General features: G+C 39.2%; 2 protein-coding genes across 6 annotated transcripts in view; one reads left to right on the top strand and one right to left on the bottom strand.

Annotated features, from left to right (window-relative positions):
* The window catches only part of LOC123746320 (ras-related protein Rab-27A), a 43,528-nt gene that overhangs the window by 15,166 nt on the left and 10,976 nt on the right, over window positions 1–17,386 (bottom strand). For 3 of the 5 annotated variants that reach the window (XM_045727723.2, XM_069314942.1, XM_069314943.1), the window contains exons 2-5: window positions 7,863–8,018; window positions 6,093–6,166; window positions 3,361–3,475; window positions 385–497 (exon numbers count right to left, since the gene is read on the bottom strand). In XM_045727723.2, coding sequence (XP_045583679.1) covers window positions 385–497; window positions 3,361–3,475; window positions 6,093–6,166; window positions 7,863–8,018 — 458 coding nt within the window. Of the gene's footprint in view, window positions 1–384; window positions 498–3,360; window positions 3,476–6,070; window positions 6,167–7,862; window positions 8,019–8,570; window positions 8,814–17,386 lie in introns of those variants that run through there. The other 2 variants (XM_069314944.1, XM_069314945.1) reach the window with 2 other exon arrangements.
* Window positions 9,262–17,386, top strand: part of LOC123746318 (guanine nucleotide-binding protein G(olf) subunit alpha) — a 19,408-nt gene continuing 11,283 nt past the window's right edge. Inside the window, exons 1-2 of the mRNA XM_045727720.2 lie at window positions 9,262–13,829; window positions 15,853–15,925. Of these exons, the coding sequence (XP_045583676.1) occupies window positions 13,721–13,829; window positions 15,853–15,925 (182 nt within the window). The 5' untranslated portion in view covers window positions 9,262–13,720. The remainder of the gene's footprint in view (window positions 13,830–15,852; window positions 15,926–17,386) is intronic.

Genomic DNA, 17,386 nt, shown 5'->3' with positions numbered 1-17,386 from the left:
CTTCAATTTCTGATAAATTTGTAAATACTAGTACAGTACATTCTTAAAGTAATTTTCTTTATTGGGGGGGGGGGGGGGGAGATTTTAAAGCTGAGCAACGTTTGTCTTGAAATTCAATAAACGCCAGAATGTAATGGGTGCTAAGTCCTACGTTTTTTCTTCAAGAAACTGAACCTAGACAAATTCCAATCACTGTTATTCCTGTTTTAGGCCATGATATTCAATGCTAGGCCAAGAGCAAATTTCAAGACAATATCTACAATTTTGAGAGCAGTAGCTTCCATAAGTAGATTAACAAATTAAACACTCATTAACCAAAATAGCCATATGAAAAAAAAAAAAAAAAGTTGTGAAACTAGGAACTTTCAAATAAAAATAACTTGCCCAAACTTCTCAGCAACCTCTTTAGCCCGCTGCTCTGACACGACACGTCGATCCACAAGATCCACCTTATTCCCACACAAAATTATGTCTGGATTTTCGCAGTATGCATGAGTCTGAAAAAAATTCAAGCTTTATATATATATACAGTAATCTAAAACCTACTTCTAGGCTAACATTTTCAAAGGCTTTACCAAGCCTTTCAGGATTACGAGGTTGCTGCTAGCACAGAGAGGTTTATATACAACAACGTTAGGAGTTTATGGAGGATACAGTACATTACATCCCCTCATCACGTAAGCATTAAGAGAAAGAGTTAAGCTGTGTTAAAAACTATTAATTCATGATTTATTAGCTATCATTCAGGATGCCAGTACCAGAGTTGAAAATTAGAGGCTTCTCCAATATGTGTACTATAAAATGGAGCAGTTTTTAACACACATTGTTTTTTGACATTTCAAAGGTTCAACCACTTCATAAGAGGCAAGAGTTCAGGAAACGTATAGAGCAAGTCTAGTGTAAGGCATAGGTAAAGTATTGGAGCATCTGAAAATTTTGCAGACCATTTATTTCTGTACTAATACCAATGAATACAGCCTTTGTGGATTACCATTACCACGCCAATAGCTTCTTGCTGCTAATTTCCGACACTTGCAGAAACACTTTCCGACCTCATATTATATATCTCGGGCTACACAAAAACGAAGACCATTCCATACCCTGGTCATTTACTGGTGGATTTACCACACATGAGATTACAGGACACTGTCAAAACTCATCAGGTTATTTCAGAAAGGCCTACTTCTGGCTCAGGAAATCCAAATTTCTATTTCAGAACTTGGGAACCCCTAATACATTACCCGTATTTCCAAACATATGAGCTGGCTCTAAATACTAAAAAGAGCATTCCTGCACATGCCACTGATTCGAATTTATAAATATTCAACTTATTACATGTAGCTAATTGCCTATCCTGGATAATAATAAATATACAACTGTTCCAGTGACAACTCTTGGCAAATATATTTTGATATATACAAGAGTTCTTATATTCTTGTACAGCCACTAGTACGTGTAGCATTTCAGGCCTTCCTGAAATGCCTCTGACCAGGTCTAACTAGTCTAACTAACCAACTATATCTGCTGACTGATTAAGTACCATGTACAAGCATTGATATTTCAAACTACTGTACTTTGATTATGACATTTTCAATTGATTTAAAATTAACTAAATTACTATGTAGCAAAATTAAAAATTTTTTTTTTTTAATTTTAGAGGTGTATTGCCTCAGTCTAGTATGGGAATTTCTATTTTTTGTTTCCATCAAGTATACTTGCCTCAACACATACATGCAAATATTTATTTTGATCTACTTATTCTGATTGTGGCACAAAACACTTACTGTATTATTTTTATGCTACAGTACTCATCACTACAGCACTGCATACTCATTAAGATAACTTTTCAAAGACACCATTTCCTCCCCCCCCCCTCCCTCTTTTGCTGCCATTAATTATTGATTTATTCGAGTTACTTTCATTTCTGTTCCATAATCCAGTGATATAATTTTAACGTTTATACCGAAGTTGGTGATGATGCTATATCTATGTGGTGTATCCGTACTGTACTACATTGGGAGCCGGTCGGCCGAGCGAACAGCACACTGGACTTGTGATCCTGTGGTCCCGGGTTCGAACCCGGGCGCCGGTGAGAAACAATGGGCAAAGTTTCTTTCACCTTATGCCCCTGTTACCTAGCAGTAAAATAGGTACCTGGGTGTTAGTCAACTGTCACGGGCTGCTTCCTGGGGGTGGAGGCCTGGTCGAGGACCGGGCCGCAGGGACACTAAAACCCCGAAATCATCTCAAGATAACCTCAAGATACATCACAAAGTGTGTTGTGGAAAGTTGCTTCCCTTTATGTAGTCTTATTATATCTGCAGACAGCTGAGATTCCCTCTGGCATAACAGTGGAAGGTAGTTAGTGTATTAGGATAGAGCACCATGCCAGTCAAGAGTATACAATTTACCACTTGGCAGGCATACAAGGTGGTATATATGAGAACAAAATAAAGTATTACAACCAACAACTTGGACCATGAGGTATTAACTGCCAACCCTGCAAAAAGTAAGGCTGTTGTTATACTAGTCTAAAGGGGATGTCAAAAATTATAACATTTATTTTAATATAAATTTCATCAACTGGAAACCTATATCACATTCTGAACAGTTTTATCTCTTGTTCTTCACTTGACCGTAATTGCGACCCTTAATCTAACAATGCTGATTATGTGAAGGGCGAGTAAAAAGAATTTCATGCATTGAAGCAACTAACTAGGTGAACACAGACCAGGAATTTGTCACGGGAAGTGCACCGTTTGGAAACTTGCAACCAGGCAAAATAATACCCCTCCATACTATAATAGGGATAACATGCAACATGTAAAAATGGAAGGACACTAATATTAACACTTTAGTTTTAAATACGAGATATTGCACCTAATAAGGATGGCAAAATGTGCCAATAAATGAAATCAAGAAGATGCAGTTGTCAAAACTCAGTATGGACATGGGTCAGTTACGTGAAGCAGGTGTAAGTTTTAGTTATCGGCTAGAAGAATTTGCAATCTTAGAAGGAAGCAAAGGAGCTGAGACAATTCTGTGGCTGAAAATTTTGTTGAGGAGGCAAGACAGCTTACAGCTTACATGGATTACAGGTAATAAAAAAAAAATTTATGATGAACCTGGAATAAATACTACACCCTGAAATCAAATACTGTATAGTGTAAATATATATATACTACACAGGTTACAGTAGTGCTATGAACAATTGGTATTCTTGTAAGTGTTAGTATGAAGTTATTACAGCTTTGCATTTATAAACAAATGGCAAGAATGAATTATAAAGACAAAAAATTAATGGTAATTTACTCAACTAAAAAAAACAAACTTGGGAGAAAATAATATTTCTAGTCCTACCTTAAGCTGCTCCAGCCAACTTCTAATATCGAGGAATGACTGTTCATTAGTCAAATCAAACAGTAGAAGGAAGCCCATGGCATCCCGATAAAATGCTGTAGTTAAGCTACGAAACCTACAAAAATGATGGTGCACATTAGTAAGCAAGAACCCTTTACTATACTTGTGCTTGATGCACCTCTATTAAATGCAGGAAAATTTCACAGACATATGTGAGAATGGAGAGAACTGTACACTTAAGTGTTAATAAAATTAAATTTATTCAAACTGTGAGCTAATATTATTTATTACAATCAAGAATACTTTATATTTTTTTCTCAAGCCCTAGATCTCCTTGCATCACATATACCTGTGACATTGGGGTTAGTGAAAATACCAAGCAATAAACTTACACCTCAAACCGTAAAGGGCTAAATTACTCGGTACTTGCAAAAGCATAAATTATCTGTGCTAAGTTACGCGAGGAAACATGCAATTCATTTGCCGTAAGGTTAAATAAAAGTTCCTTCATATACTGTATATAAAAGGAAATTACAATATATAGAGTAAAAAACTATAGCAAACCTTACATGGAAAAATATATTCACTAAAGTATGCCTCATGATAAATGCCAAATTAGCATCAACTTAAGCATAGCAATACCAACTCTGCACGCAGAACATATCGTTAGCCTGCCGAGTCCATGCTGATCTGTGTACACTAAGTTCATGCTATGAACAAAAAACCAATGAATATACCTTTACGAATTATAATTATGGAATGTCAACATGAATCCAAAAAGTTACAAAAATAATGACCCTGTAATATAAAAAATTATTTGTATCAGATAAAAATATATTAATGTCTTTGATAGGCAATGCTATAAAATATTCACATTAATATATATATCAAGGAAATTGGTAATTGTGTGAATGTTGAGGGGTGATGATGTTTGCTCTCGAGCAATGGTGAAACATAACAAAGGAACAAGTAGAATAAATAAGAAACTTGAGAATAATGACAGCTGGAGGAAGAGAGAAGAAAACGGAGAGAAATAAATAAAAGAAACAAATAGGAAATGAACAAGACAAAATTTATTTTACTTCAAATAAAGCATGCATTTAATTTTTTTTCAATAAAATCTCACCAAAAGTGTGTTATATGCCTGTAATACATTAGACCAAAATTCTACAATGGGAATATGCACCAGAGGCAGCATACATAATTGTATCAACATTCTTATGGGACTAAGTTACATTACCAGGAAATACTGTTATACAAATTTAAATACTGTACTGCACTTAAAATAATACAGAACATTTCACAGACAAAATCCTTCATGGGGGTTTCACATAGGACAGACCCTCAAAATTATAGTCTATTGGCTGCTTCAAAGCCCCGAGTCAATGAATTCCACACGTCGCCTTACGTCTCATAAAAGGCACCTCCATCATCCCTGATCCCCTGTAAGTCTCAAGAGTCTTAATGCTATTCACAACCATCCACACTGCCAGCTCACGCACGTTCAGGGTCGACACATTCTTTCAACACCATCATTAACATTCATGCTAGCCCGTCCCCACCACCACCATCCACACACACTGTCCTTAACTCTTGCTATCGTTTGCCAACAATGTTGTTTCACATTACTTCTTGTTTTATTAGCTAGTGGTTTCAAAGCTACATCCATACTGGTTGTACTACAGGAGCAGTTAGCTTTCCATCCTTGCTCTTGGTACTACTCTCTCAGTTGAATGGATTTATACCTCACTACAGTACTTAAAATGTTTCAAGTACAGTACAGAATTGTATTTTATCTACGAAAACAATGCTTAAAATAATGACGTTTAGAAGCAGGTCTAGTGTACTTCGATTTTATATACCATACTGAAGACACAGTATATAATCTGGCACAACTATGATTATACTAAGTTAAATATACAGTATCTGTTTTGGGAGACTGATACACTGAAGTTAAGAAGGCAAGATGTTTAGGGAAAAATTATAAATATGCAAGTATGGTGGACTTTTATAGTGAACAAGACCCGCTAAAAGATAACACACTCCTTTAATTGATTACATTCATCAACAAATTATTAATGAATTTAAGTATTTTTAAACAAAAATGTGACAACTAAGAATAACCAGAGAATGATGGCGGGGGAAATATATAAGCAGAATAAGCCAGCATATAATTCCCCATTGTTGGGAACAGGAAGCCTGTATTTAGTCTTATCAAGGTCCAACCTAGGTCAACTACTGACCTTTCCCAGGTGAAAGGGATGTGCCTAAATGTTTTTGACCTGCCAGGGGACTGAATCTGGGACCCCTCAAGAGCCAAGGACGTAGACCACTGTGCTACAGAACCCAATGATATGTGAAAGAAGATGAGAGAATGACTTGCATTTAGGAACAGTAGGTGTTACAGTATATACAGACACAGCAGGAGAGCAGGAAAGGAACTCGTCAAAATATAACCGTACTGATGTAAATAAAAGTGCAACAATACAGTGCTAAAATGAGTATTATAAACCAAAATGACATTTTCTACAAAAACGAGTGTCATGCATAGTAGGACTTATTGCAATGTATTTTTTTTCTTCAAAATTTGCAATACAATTCAAACCAAAATTTAAAAAAAAAAAAAAAACCAAAGTACAAGTACAGTATCTAAATGAATATCTATCAAGACACTTATGATTAATTTCAGGTTAAAGATGCAATACACAACTAAAAAATTGTTTGCCCTGTACTTTTCTTGTCCCGCAGTATCCCACAGCTGTAAGTGCACACCCTGAGCACGACCAGATCCATCTCCGCGGTATATCTGCAAGAGATTAACTTTATGACCTAAAATCAATATTAGGGCATTATTCTCAACACTTAAATTTATGTAAAAAAAAGCAAAGATCCAAATTTTTGGCACTTATTCTTATCTGCTTCTATCTCGCTAAAATGGCCAACCTTTCATTCATTTTAAGATAAATATAAATAAGGCTTACGCAAACTATCAAACTTGAGATATGCAAGTTCCATTAAGGATTTTTGAACATACTGTACAAGCATATAATAAGTAAAAGAAAACTAGTTAACTAGTCTGTCCTCGCACTTTATGAAGTAATTTGTAAGCTATCATCCCCAATATAAGAATTGCAGTCAAATAGTAAAATTAATGGCACCATAATGTTAATTAGTAAAATTATCGATCATCATTGTTAATGATCATCATAATGGCCCTACCGGATCATTAGGGTCCTGGTAGTGCAGTCGTGTTTGTTCTCGATGCACAATTCCGGGTTTGAATCTCGGGCGGGACAAAAATGGTTTGGCACATTTCCTTTTACCCAATGCCTCTGTTCACCTAGCAGTAAGTAGGTGAGTTAGTCAGGTTGTTGTGGGGTTATGTCCTAGGCGGTGTTAGTAATTCGGCCTATGGGGTGGGGTACCTCCATAAAAGCCAACACGTGTATGAATACATTCTGGCTTCCTGACCCCAGACGCAATGAATTATTAATTATTATTATTATTATTATCAGCCTTGTTAGGTAGTCTTTCCATGATATGACAAGCATCAAATTAGATGCATTTTTGCCTATCCTGAAGCATAAAAGCTTAGGCTACCCACCTATCAAGGCCAATGTTCATTAGTCCAAGGAAGAATGAATATTATAGTGGTTTTAATATCACTAAAGCATCAGAATTATGATGCTGTTGTAAATAGTGCCAAAATAGCATGTATAAAGTGTGAGCAAAGATTGGACTAGGTAGGTTGCTGATGTTAAGCAAAATCACATTAATTTTTCACCCTGTTAAATTGCGAGACCATGCCATGTGTTTTCATAATGTTGGGCACTTTGTTTTTTTACCTTTTTGGGTATACAAGGTAGAATAGTTTAGAGAGGGGCAATTATACTCGGAAAGAAGTTTTACACAAGCTCAAGGCATTTGTCGAGTTTCCAGTATTGTTGGTCATTTCCTAAACTTATACAAATTTTGAATGCATGTATAGTACTGTAATTTCTGGACAGCTTCAGTTGCTCTATCCTACTACAGTAATGCATTCTTGGAACAAAAATTTCCCCATTTAATAGGAGAATAGGGAGGATATTTCCCCATTTAATAGGAGAATAGGGAGAATATTTCCCCATTTAATAGGAGAATAGGGAGAATATTTCCCCATTTAATAGGAGAATAGGGAGAATATTTCCCCATTTAATAGGAGAATAGGGAGGATATTTCCCCATTTAATAGGAGAATAGGGAGAATATTTCCCCATTTAATAGGAGAATAGGGAGGCTATTTCCCCATTTAATAGCAGAATAGGGAGGCTATTTCCCCATTTAATAGCAGAATAGGGAGAATATTTCCCCATTTAATAGCAGAATAGGGAGAATATTTCCCCATTTAATAGGAGAATAGGGAGGATATTTCCCCATTTAATAAAATAGGGAGGATATATCCCCATTTAATAAAATAGGCAGGATATTTCCCCATTTAATAGGAGAATAGGGAGAATGCCTTACCAGGCGTTTTTCCCGGAAGTCAATGCCGACAGTAGAGATGAACTGCTGTTGAAAGAAACCTTCCGTGTATTGGTACAAGAAACTTGTTTTTCCCACACCAGAGTCCCCAAGTGCCAGGAACTTAATGAGGTAATCGTAATCCTTGCCGCTACTCATCTGAAAAGAACACACACCTTTAATAATAATAAAAAAGCAAGCCTGTAAAGTGTTCTCATAGTAACACAAACAACTGTCAAGTTTGTTGACTTAAGACATGACAATATCCTAATTACTGTTGCAGTTGTAACAGTAATACCTCAATATAAGGTATATCTCAATGCAAGGTATACCTCAATATAAGGTATACCTCAATATAAGGTATACCTCAATATAAGGTATACCTCAATATAAGGTATACCTCAATATAAGGTATACCTCAATATAAGGCATACCTCAATATAAGGTATACCTCAATATAAGGTATACCTCAATGTAAGGTATACCTCAATGTAAGGTATACCTCAATACAAGGTATACCTCAATACAAGCCTAACGTGTATGAATACACTGATTGCCTGTCCCAAGACACAATTAATTTTTATTATTATGACGTAGATAATGGGAACTTCTGGGTAGCTCCTAAGCCCTCAAAACTGAGCGCTGGCTCCTCCACCGTAGCCACTCCACTTACTACAAGACACTACAGAAGCATACATCACGGACACTTACGGCTGGTGTGCGTGTGGCCAGGCTGGGACTGTGGAAGATATATTGGAAGACAGGAAGCTCACCCACACCACCACTGGCTGACACAACAACAGTACTGGGGCGGTTGTTCTCCGTCACCGAGTTACAGTCATGCTCCCTTCTTTTTGATTTATATATATACAAGAAGTTACATTGGGTTTATGAGAGTATATAGCATGATGTGTTTATATTCTTGTAAAGCTACTAGTACGCACAGCGTTTCCGGAAGTCTATTTCCTTCCATTTCTCTCCCCCCTCTTCCCTGTCCTTCCTCTCTCTCTCTTCATTTCCCTCTCCCGCTTTCTATCTCTCCCCGCCCCCTCTAAACGTTTCCATTACCACCCGCAGGATGGATATTGGAGATGCTATTGATCTCGCTTCATGCAGATCGGCGTTCAACCCCCGACCGTCCAAGCGGTTGGGCACCATTCCTTCCCCTCTCCCCGTCCCAAATCCTTATCCTGACCCCATCCAAGTGCTATATAGTCGTAATGGCTTGGCACTTTCCCCCCTGATAGTTCCCTTCTCTTCCCTCTCCCCCCCCTCCGTCCCATCCCAAATCCTTATCCTGACCCCTTCCCAGTGCTATATAGTGATAATGGGTTGGCGCTTTCCCCTGATAGTTCAATTCAAATTCAATTCCCTCCCCCCCCCCCCTTCACCCCTCTCTCCTTAACAATAGCTGTTCCAGCTTCCTTCCTTCTCATCTCTTCCTCTCACCATGTACCCTCCCTCTCTTAAAGCTTCATATATCTACCGTCTTTCTCCCTCTCACTGCCCACAGGCACTGATCCACTCAGCCATCCATCTTCCCCAGCAAGTATTGATCGCGCCCTAGTTATTGCAGACATTTGAACTCGTTTAAGGGGGCTCTTAGGTATTTTTTGTAATAAACCTTAAAATAACCAGTAAACTATATTTTTACCATTTTGGGTCCCTATAATAGACTAATTATTATATACCACGACCAACCACTCGGTTGGTCGAGTGGTACCTTAACCACTCGACCAACTGTGTACAAAAGTCATTGGGAGCCAAGGCTATATCCCAACGACCCGACAGCACTTGGTGGTTGTTGTTGTTTTAGATTCAGCTACTCTGAACAAAAGATCCAAGTAGCACGGGCTATGATGAGCCCGTAGTGAACTTACCTGGCACAGGAACGGGGCTGTGACTTGGTGGTAAGCTTGGGCACAATCATTTCATCCAATCACCTCACTTTGTGGAGGCCACGTGAGCAACACAAAAACGAACAAGCTTGTTGGCTTGTAAAGTTGTAAAGCGGTGTCCAATTGTTATAGATTCACGGCCCTATTTTATAGTAGTCAAGACTAGTGACTCTCCCTTGCCACAAATGGAACATAATATGCTCCATTGCTTTAGTTTGGCCAGTGTCCTCTGGATAGCTGAAACTTGACTTTCCCCGTGGTCAGTTCCTATCTGGAAGGTCACGGCTTATATAATTCCCCAGGACAAGCGCTACATTCATAAAATAGGCAAGATTGATCACACTTCCATGTAAATAGGTAAAAACAAAACTCGACTTTAAATAGTCGATGCCTTAAGTAAGTAATTATCAAAAGAAGGCGCCAAATAGATGAAGAAAATGGGAGTATTTACTACAGCCTAGGCTGCTATAAGGCCTCCCTGAGAGTATATTTATACGTTGTATAAGTTTTATCAAACATGTGATAGAAAATCATAATATTTCTACCCCATCTATTAACTCTGCTTACCTTACTTGTTTTCTATCTAATAAATGAATTAGTAGAATATAGCTTCACTAATTAGAGAAATTCATAGTTCCCCCCAAAAATTGAACATTCCCTATATATTGTGACACTAGCTCTCCACATATGTCAGTTGCTAAATTTAGAATTTGTACTTGTGGTCGATCTCGAACCCATTGTTGATGTGACGACTTATATTGAATTTTGTAACTAGCTCATCAAGATTGTAACTTGCTTAGCTAAATGAATTGTGGGGTTCAGTCCCTGAGCCCATTATGTGCCTCTGTAACCCTTTCCACTACCGCCCACAAGATGGGTATGGGGTGCATAATAAATGAACTAAACTAAGTGTACCATTGTCATACAACATTTTAACTCAAGGTAGCAGCAAGTGTAATCCACTGACACTTAACCATCTAAGATGAATTCCTCGCCCACTGCCTTATCAACAGGATTTCAGTAACTGGGTTTAGCTAGATAGAGGCAGTCACAGCCTTATCACCGAGAGTAAAGCTGTCCTGACACCTCAAGACACAAATTAGAATGAATGGAACCTGCCTTTAAATGATGTCACCTGATATCACATGTTTCATCAGTATAGTACAAGCAACACGCTGCAGGTGTTGTATAGACCAATTCTCGTCTGGCTATAGTTGTTATCTGTTTTGGTCACGTTTAAAACGTGAGATGCATTTGTTATGGTCATATTTAAAACTTGAACTAGGCAATTTATAGCCTTGCTACATATAGCGATAACCCGCTTTGGTCTAAACTGATCAATATATATTTATTTATTTATATACAAGAAGGTACATTGGGTTTGTGAGAATACATAGCATAGTATTTACAATCTTGTAAAGCCACTAGTACGCGCAGCATTTCGGGCAGGTCCTTAATCTAACAGATAATTTTAAGTAGGTAAATTCAAGCAGAATTGATAAAATGATAATGATATTTTTAAATGCTAATGTTTTCTGGCCATAGAGTGCATGTACTAAATTCCTAATTCGGTTTGAACAATATTCTGTAATAACTCCTCTCTTAGCTAAACTCTATCGTAATTTCTCTCTGTTGGTTGGATATTGTTCTCTCAATAGGTGTTGGATAAACTGCTAAATTTTAAAATCCAGGTCAATAAAATAATGAGGACAAATGTGGAGGGGGGAGGACCTTTGACAAGCCGACGGATTCCTGTCCTCGTCGAGGCCACTAGATAGTGGTCCTCAAGTAAATTCAGGCAAATTTAGGTAAAACTGCAGATCCCGGGTCAAGTGTACGGGGAATGGCAGTTACACACTATAAGAGAGCTTTACTTTTACAGTGTGGGTTATTACGGGATCACCATCACCATAGTAGCTAAATCTTTAACAACAACAACATACAGTGTGGAAATTTAATAGATTAGAAATAAAGCCAAACAGCAAGAAATGGTGCATGATTTTGTTGTTAGTGGTAAATCAAGACACAAGAAATGACTAGGTTCATCACGATTTTAATTAAAAACTTTAAAAATCTATGTAACTAAAACATTAGTGCATAGCTAATATCTCTCCAAGGAAACTTTTAACTAAAGTTCATCTCTGAGGTTAGTTTAGTTAGTATATTATGGACCCCATCCACATTATATTTGCTATTTTTAAAATTCCCGCCTAATGCTTCCCGCACTATTTTGAATATGCCGCCTTCTGCTGCCGCCCGAGGCGAGCGCAGTTCAGAAGGTTCTTTCATGCTAAACAATAAAAATTTGTGGTGAATACGATTCAGCTAATAAAAAGTGATTCTAGTATGAGGTACCTATGAAATGCTGATATTTAGTAAATAAACACCATCCACTTGCAGGGTCGATGTTCGATCCTCGATGGTACCAAGTGGTTGGGCACCATTCCCTCCACCTGTCCTCATATTTCAGTACCTTGTTCTCATATTCCTTCCAAATGCTATATTGTCTTACTCTCTAAGCGCTTTCTTCTGATAATTATCTTACCTTAATGAAAATCACATTTACTAATTAGGATAAGTTTCACAATATTGGGACACGTAATATTGCATTTTTTGACATATCCGGTTTTCCAAGACATATAGTCTTATATTTTCTTATCCATGTCCCAGCAGTGTATCAAGTGTGAAGCGAGGGATTAGGAAGGAGCAAAAGATCTTATCGCTGTTATCCAAATCACAGTTAAGCTGATAAAGATGTGAGAATTCTCTCCACTTAAGCGCTACAATTATATTTTCTGCCGTAAATATATATACATATATGATAATTTACAACCACAAGGGTCTTGCAAATGAGAACATTCAATGGTTTTCTTAGAGTAGAAGTTAGAGGTAACGTAGTGGAAGTCCTTCCTCGAGGCAGACACCTTGCATCTCAGATGATACAGAATATCTCCCTTATCGTCTGACAACATAATCTCAGACGAGAGAAGTGGGTGGCAGTGCTTCCCTAACAATGCTTACCTAACATTGACTACGGACGAGTGAAGTGTAGCTCTTTGTGTCACTTGTACCACGTCTCTAGTGGCCGCGGCGAGAATAGATAGCCGGCGGCTTGTCAAACCCCCCTCCCCATTTTTCCTGATACTTTTATCCAGCTGGATTTTGAGCTGCAGCAATGATTTGGTATTTACGGCTTCGGCGGGAAGGCTGGGCCATCAGTTTATAAGCCTATGGCTGAAAGAGTATCTTTTGTTTTCGGCGCTACATTGTTGGGCTTGAAGTTGTTGTTCCGTCTATATACTCCAGTTGACCTTTTAAAGTTTAATAGACTGTAGAGTCAATCTTGTATATTCCTATCAGTGTCTTCTCTGTTGTGATCTAGTCTCTTCAGTTCCATCTCTGATGGTGTTACTGGGGGAGGTGGGGAGAAGATGGCTGTGGTGGTGGGGGAGGATTCCGGAAGAAGGAGGGGCGGCGGGGGAGGTATTGGTAGGTAGGGAGGGGGTGACTGTGGCGGTGATGGTGATGGGGGTCGACAGTGGTGTCTCGTCGTGTGTGAGAGGCAGGTGCACACAAGCGCTGCATGGTTACATAACTGCTCCACCATCAAACATAACTGCTCCACCATCAAACATAACTGCTCCACCATCACTAGTCACAATAACTCACCGCCAGGGACCTCTCCCCACACACACAGACATAACACCTTTCACCTCCAAACTATATATTATATTCCGACCAATATTCACACACACCAGAAAGTGGGTTCATCAGTGATTGAATTTGTGATAAAGATGCACTGAAGAAAATGAGCATTTAATGAAACACTAAAGAAAAGGAACATTTAATGAAAACATTCAGTCATTGCCGACAAGTTAATCCGAAACATTACAGCTGACTGTGTCTTTTCTAAACAAGAACTTGATTCCATACATATTTAGTTTGACTCTCCCAGATTCCAGGATGGTTTTCTGTGGCACTAACCCTGAAAGAAGACAAAGCAGGGAATTGGAAAAGAAAATATCTTCGTGGATGAAAGAATACAAAAAAGCCATAAAAATCTTGTTGTTGGGTAAGTGGAGAGAGAGAGAGAGAGAGAGAGAGAGAGAGAGAGAGAGAGAGAGAGAGAGAGAGAGAGAGAGAGAGAGAGAGAGAGAGAGAGAGAGAGAGAGAGAGAGATCAGTAGGCTAGTGAATAGTTAACAAACAAAACAGGGAGAGATAGGTTAAGTAATAGTTTAGGGAAGCATGGAGATGACTAGGCTAGGGAATAGCTTTGGAAAACACGGAAAAAATCACGAAGGTAGGGAATATTTTTAATGGACAAGGATATGTCACTTGGTTCAAGAACAGTTTTAAGGGACCAGAACAGATCAGTAAACTAGGGAATAGTTTAGGGAAACAGGAAGAGATCACTAGGCTAAGGAACAGTTTAGGGGAAACAGGAAGAGAAGATCACTAGGCTAAGGAACAGTTTAGGGGAAACAGGAAGAGATCACTAGGCTAAGGAACAGTTTAGGGGAAACAGGAAGAGAAGATCACTAGGCTAAGGAACAGTTTAGGGGAAACAGGAAGAGATCACTAGGCTAAGGAACAGTTTAGGGGAAACAGGAAGAGAAGATCACTAGGCTAAGGAACAGTTTAGGGGAAACAGGAAGAGAAGATCACTAGGCTAAGGAACAGTTTAGGGGAAACAGGAAGAGATCACTAGGCTAAGGAACAGTTTAGGGGAAACAGGAAGAGAAGATCACTAGGCTAAGGAACAGTTTAGGGGAAACAGGAAGAGAAGATCACTAGGCTAAGGAACAGTTTAGGGGAAACAGGAAGAGATCACTAGGCTAAGGAACAGTTTAGGGGAAACAGGAAGAGAAGATCACTAGGCTAAGGAACAGTTTAGGGGAAACAGGAAGAGAAGATCACTAGGCTAAGGAACAGTTTAGGGGAAACAGGAAGAGATCACTAGGCTAAGGAACAGTTTAGGGGAAACAGGAAGAGAAGATCACTAGGCTAAGGAACAGTTTAGGGGAAACAGGAAGAGAAGATCACTAGGCTAAGGAACAGTTTAGGGGAAACAGGAAGAGAAGATCACTAGGCTAAGGAACAGTTTAGGGGAAACAGGAAGAGATCACTAGGCTAAGGAACAGTTTAGGGGAAACAGGAAGAGAAGATCACTAGGCTAAGGAACAGTTTAGGGGAAACAGGAAGAGAAGATTACTAGGCTAAGGAACAGTTTAGGGGAAACAGGAAGAGAAGATCACTAGGCTAAGGAACAGTTTAGGGGAAACAGGAAGAGAAGATCACTAGGCTAAGGAACAGTTTAGGGGAAACAGGAAGAGATCACTAGGCTAAGGAACAGTTTAGGGGAAACAGGAAGAGAAGATCACTAGGCTAAGGAACAGTTTAGGGGAAACAGGAAGAGATCACTAGGCTAAGGAACAGTTTAGGGGAAACAGGAAGAGAAGATCACTAGGCTAAGGAACAGTTTAGGGGAAACAGGAAGAGAAGATCACTAGGCTAAGGAACAGTTTAGGGGAAACAGGAAGAGAAGATCACTAGGCTAAGGAACAGTTTAGGGGAAACAGGAAGAGATCACTAGGCTAAGGAACAGTTTAGGGGAAACAGGAAGAGAAGATCACTAGGCTAAGGAACAGTTTAGGGGAAACAGGAAGAGAAGATCACTAGGCTAAGGAACAGTTTAGGGGAAACAGGAAGAGATCACTAGGCTAGGGAAATAGTTTAGGGGAACAGGGATTAATTACTTTGTTTTTATTGCATTCATTTAATATGTATTTCATGGCATAACGTCTGACGCAACGTATGTTAAATAATAAGGCAGCCTGATCTCAAAATGAAGAAGTCTGACCTTAATTTAAAATGACTAAGTCTGATGCCACAATGGAGAAGTCTCTCACAATGAACATGTATATCCTCACAATGAAGAAGCCTGATATAATGATTTACATGTGTTCCTATAATATATGTTTCAGGCGTCACATGCATTAGGCATCACGGGCGTGGCACAATTGATACAGCTGTATCAACTGTATGCATCAGGTATCACAAATGTATTACATATACATTCTTGATCGCCTACAGGTGCTGGAGAGTCAGGCAAGACAACTATCATCAAACAAATGAAGATACTCCACATAAGTGGCTTCTCTCCAGAGTAAGTGATAATAATAATAATAATAATAATAATAATAATAATAATAATAATAATAATAATAATAATTTATTTATTTATAAGATATATAAAGGATTAGTTTTCTGTGGTTAATTAATGGAAACCGGTATGATAGAAAATTATAAGGAGAAAGTACCAGGATCTATGACTATACAGCAATAGGAAATGTGAGGACAATGATTTAGTGGTATGAGGATAAGAAGCTGGGATATGAGGACAAGGAGCTGGGATATGAAGAGAAGGAGCTGGGATATAAGGACAAGGAGCTCGGATATGAGGACAAGGAGCTGGGATATAAGGACAAGGTGCTGGAACATGAGGACAAAGCTGAGATATGAGGGCAAGGTGCTGGGATATGAGGACAAGGTGCTGGGATATGAGGACAAGGAGCTGGGATATAAGGACAAAGCTGAGATATGAGGACAAGGTGCTGGGATATGAGGACAAGGTGCTGGGATATGAGGACAAGGAGCTGGGATATAAGGACAAAGCTGAGATATGAGGACAAGGTGCTGGGATATGAGGACAAGGAGCTGGGATTGGAGGACAAGGAGCTGGGATTAGAGGACAATGAACTGGGACATGAGGACCAAGAGCTAGGATATCAGAACATGGAGGACAAACAAATCCAAATCCGCCAACCAAATAATTCCAAATCCTCCAACAAAAAATTAAAATCCGCCAACAACAAAATTCCAATTACATTGTGTTGTGAGAACGGGTTAATCTGACCGCTGATCTTGCTCTAATGTTACACGTTGTAATGAAAGGGCTGTTGTTGTTGTTGTTATAGATTCAGCTACTCGGAACAAGTTCCAAGTAGCACGGGCTATGGTGAGCCCGTAACTTACCTGGCACAGGAGCGGTGCGACGAATGAAAGTGCGGGACACCAAGCCCAAGATGCAGCCCCACAACCCTCGCATTACTCCTGGGTACCTATATACTATCAGGTGAACACAGGCATTATAGGTGATAGGAAACGTGCCCAGCCGGGGCTCCTGTGCCAGGTAAGTCCACTACGGGCTCACCATAGCCCGTGCTACTTGCCCCGCTCCTGTGCCAGGTAAGTCCACTACGGGCTCACCATAGCTCGTGCTACTTGCCCCGCTCCTGTGCCAGGTAAGTCCACTACGGGCTCACCATAGCTCGTGCTACTTGCCCCGCTCCTGTGCCAGGTAAGTTATGGGTTCACCATAGCCTGTGTTACTTGGAACTTGTTCCGAGTAGCTGAATCTATAACAACAACAACATCTCCCGCCCGGGATTCGAACCCAGGATTCCCGATAATGTGTCGATAACGAACACAACTGTACTCCAGAGAAGGCAGTATTTAGGGTCCATTTTCCAGCACAGGGGAGTTATCTAAATATGCGTATACAAATGAAAGCAATTGTAAACATCCATATTTAAGTGTTAGGACAGTTAGAGAATTCGTTTAATCA

Source organism: Procambarus clarkii, chromosome 80, assembly GCF_040958095.1.
Source record: "Procambarus clarkii isolate CNS0578487 chromosome 80, FALCON_Pclarkii_2.0, whole genome shotgun sequence".
In the NCBI taxonomy this organism is placed as follows: domain Eukaryota; kingdom Metazoa; phylum Arthropoda; class Malacostraca; order Decapoda; family Cambaridae; genus Procambarus; species Procambarus clarkii.
This window is presented reverse-complemented; position numbering and strand designations above follow the sequence as displayed.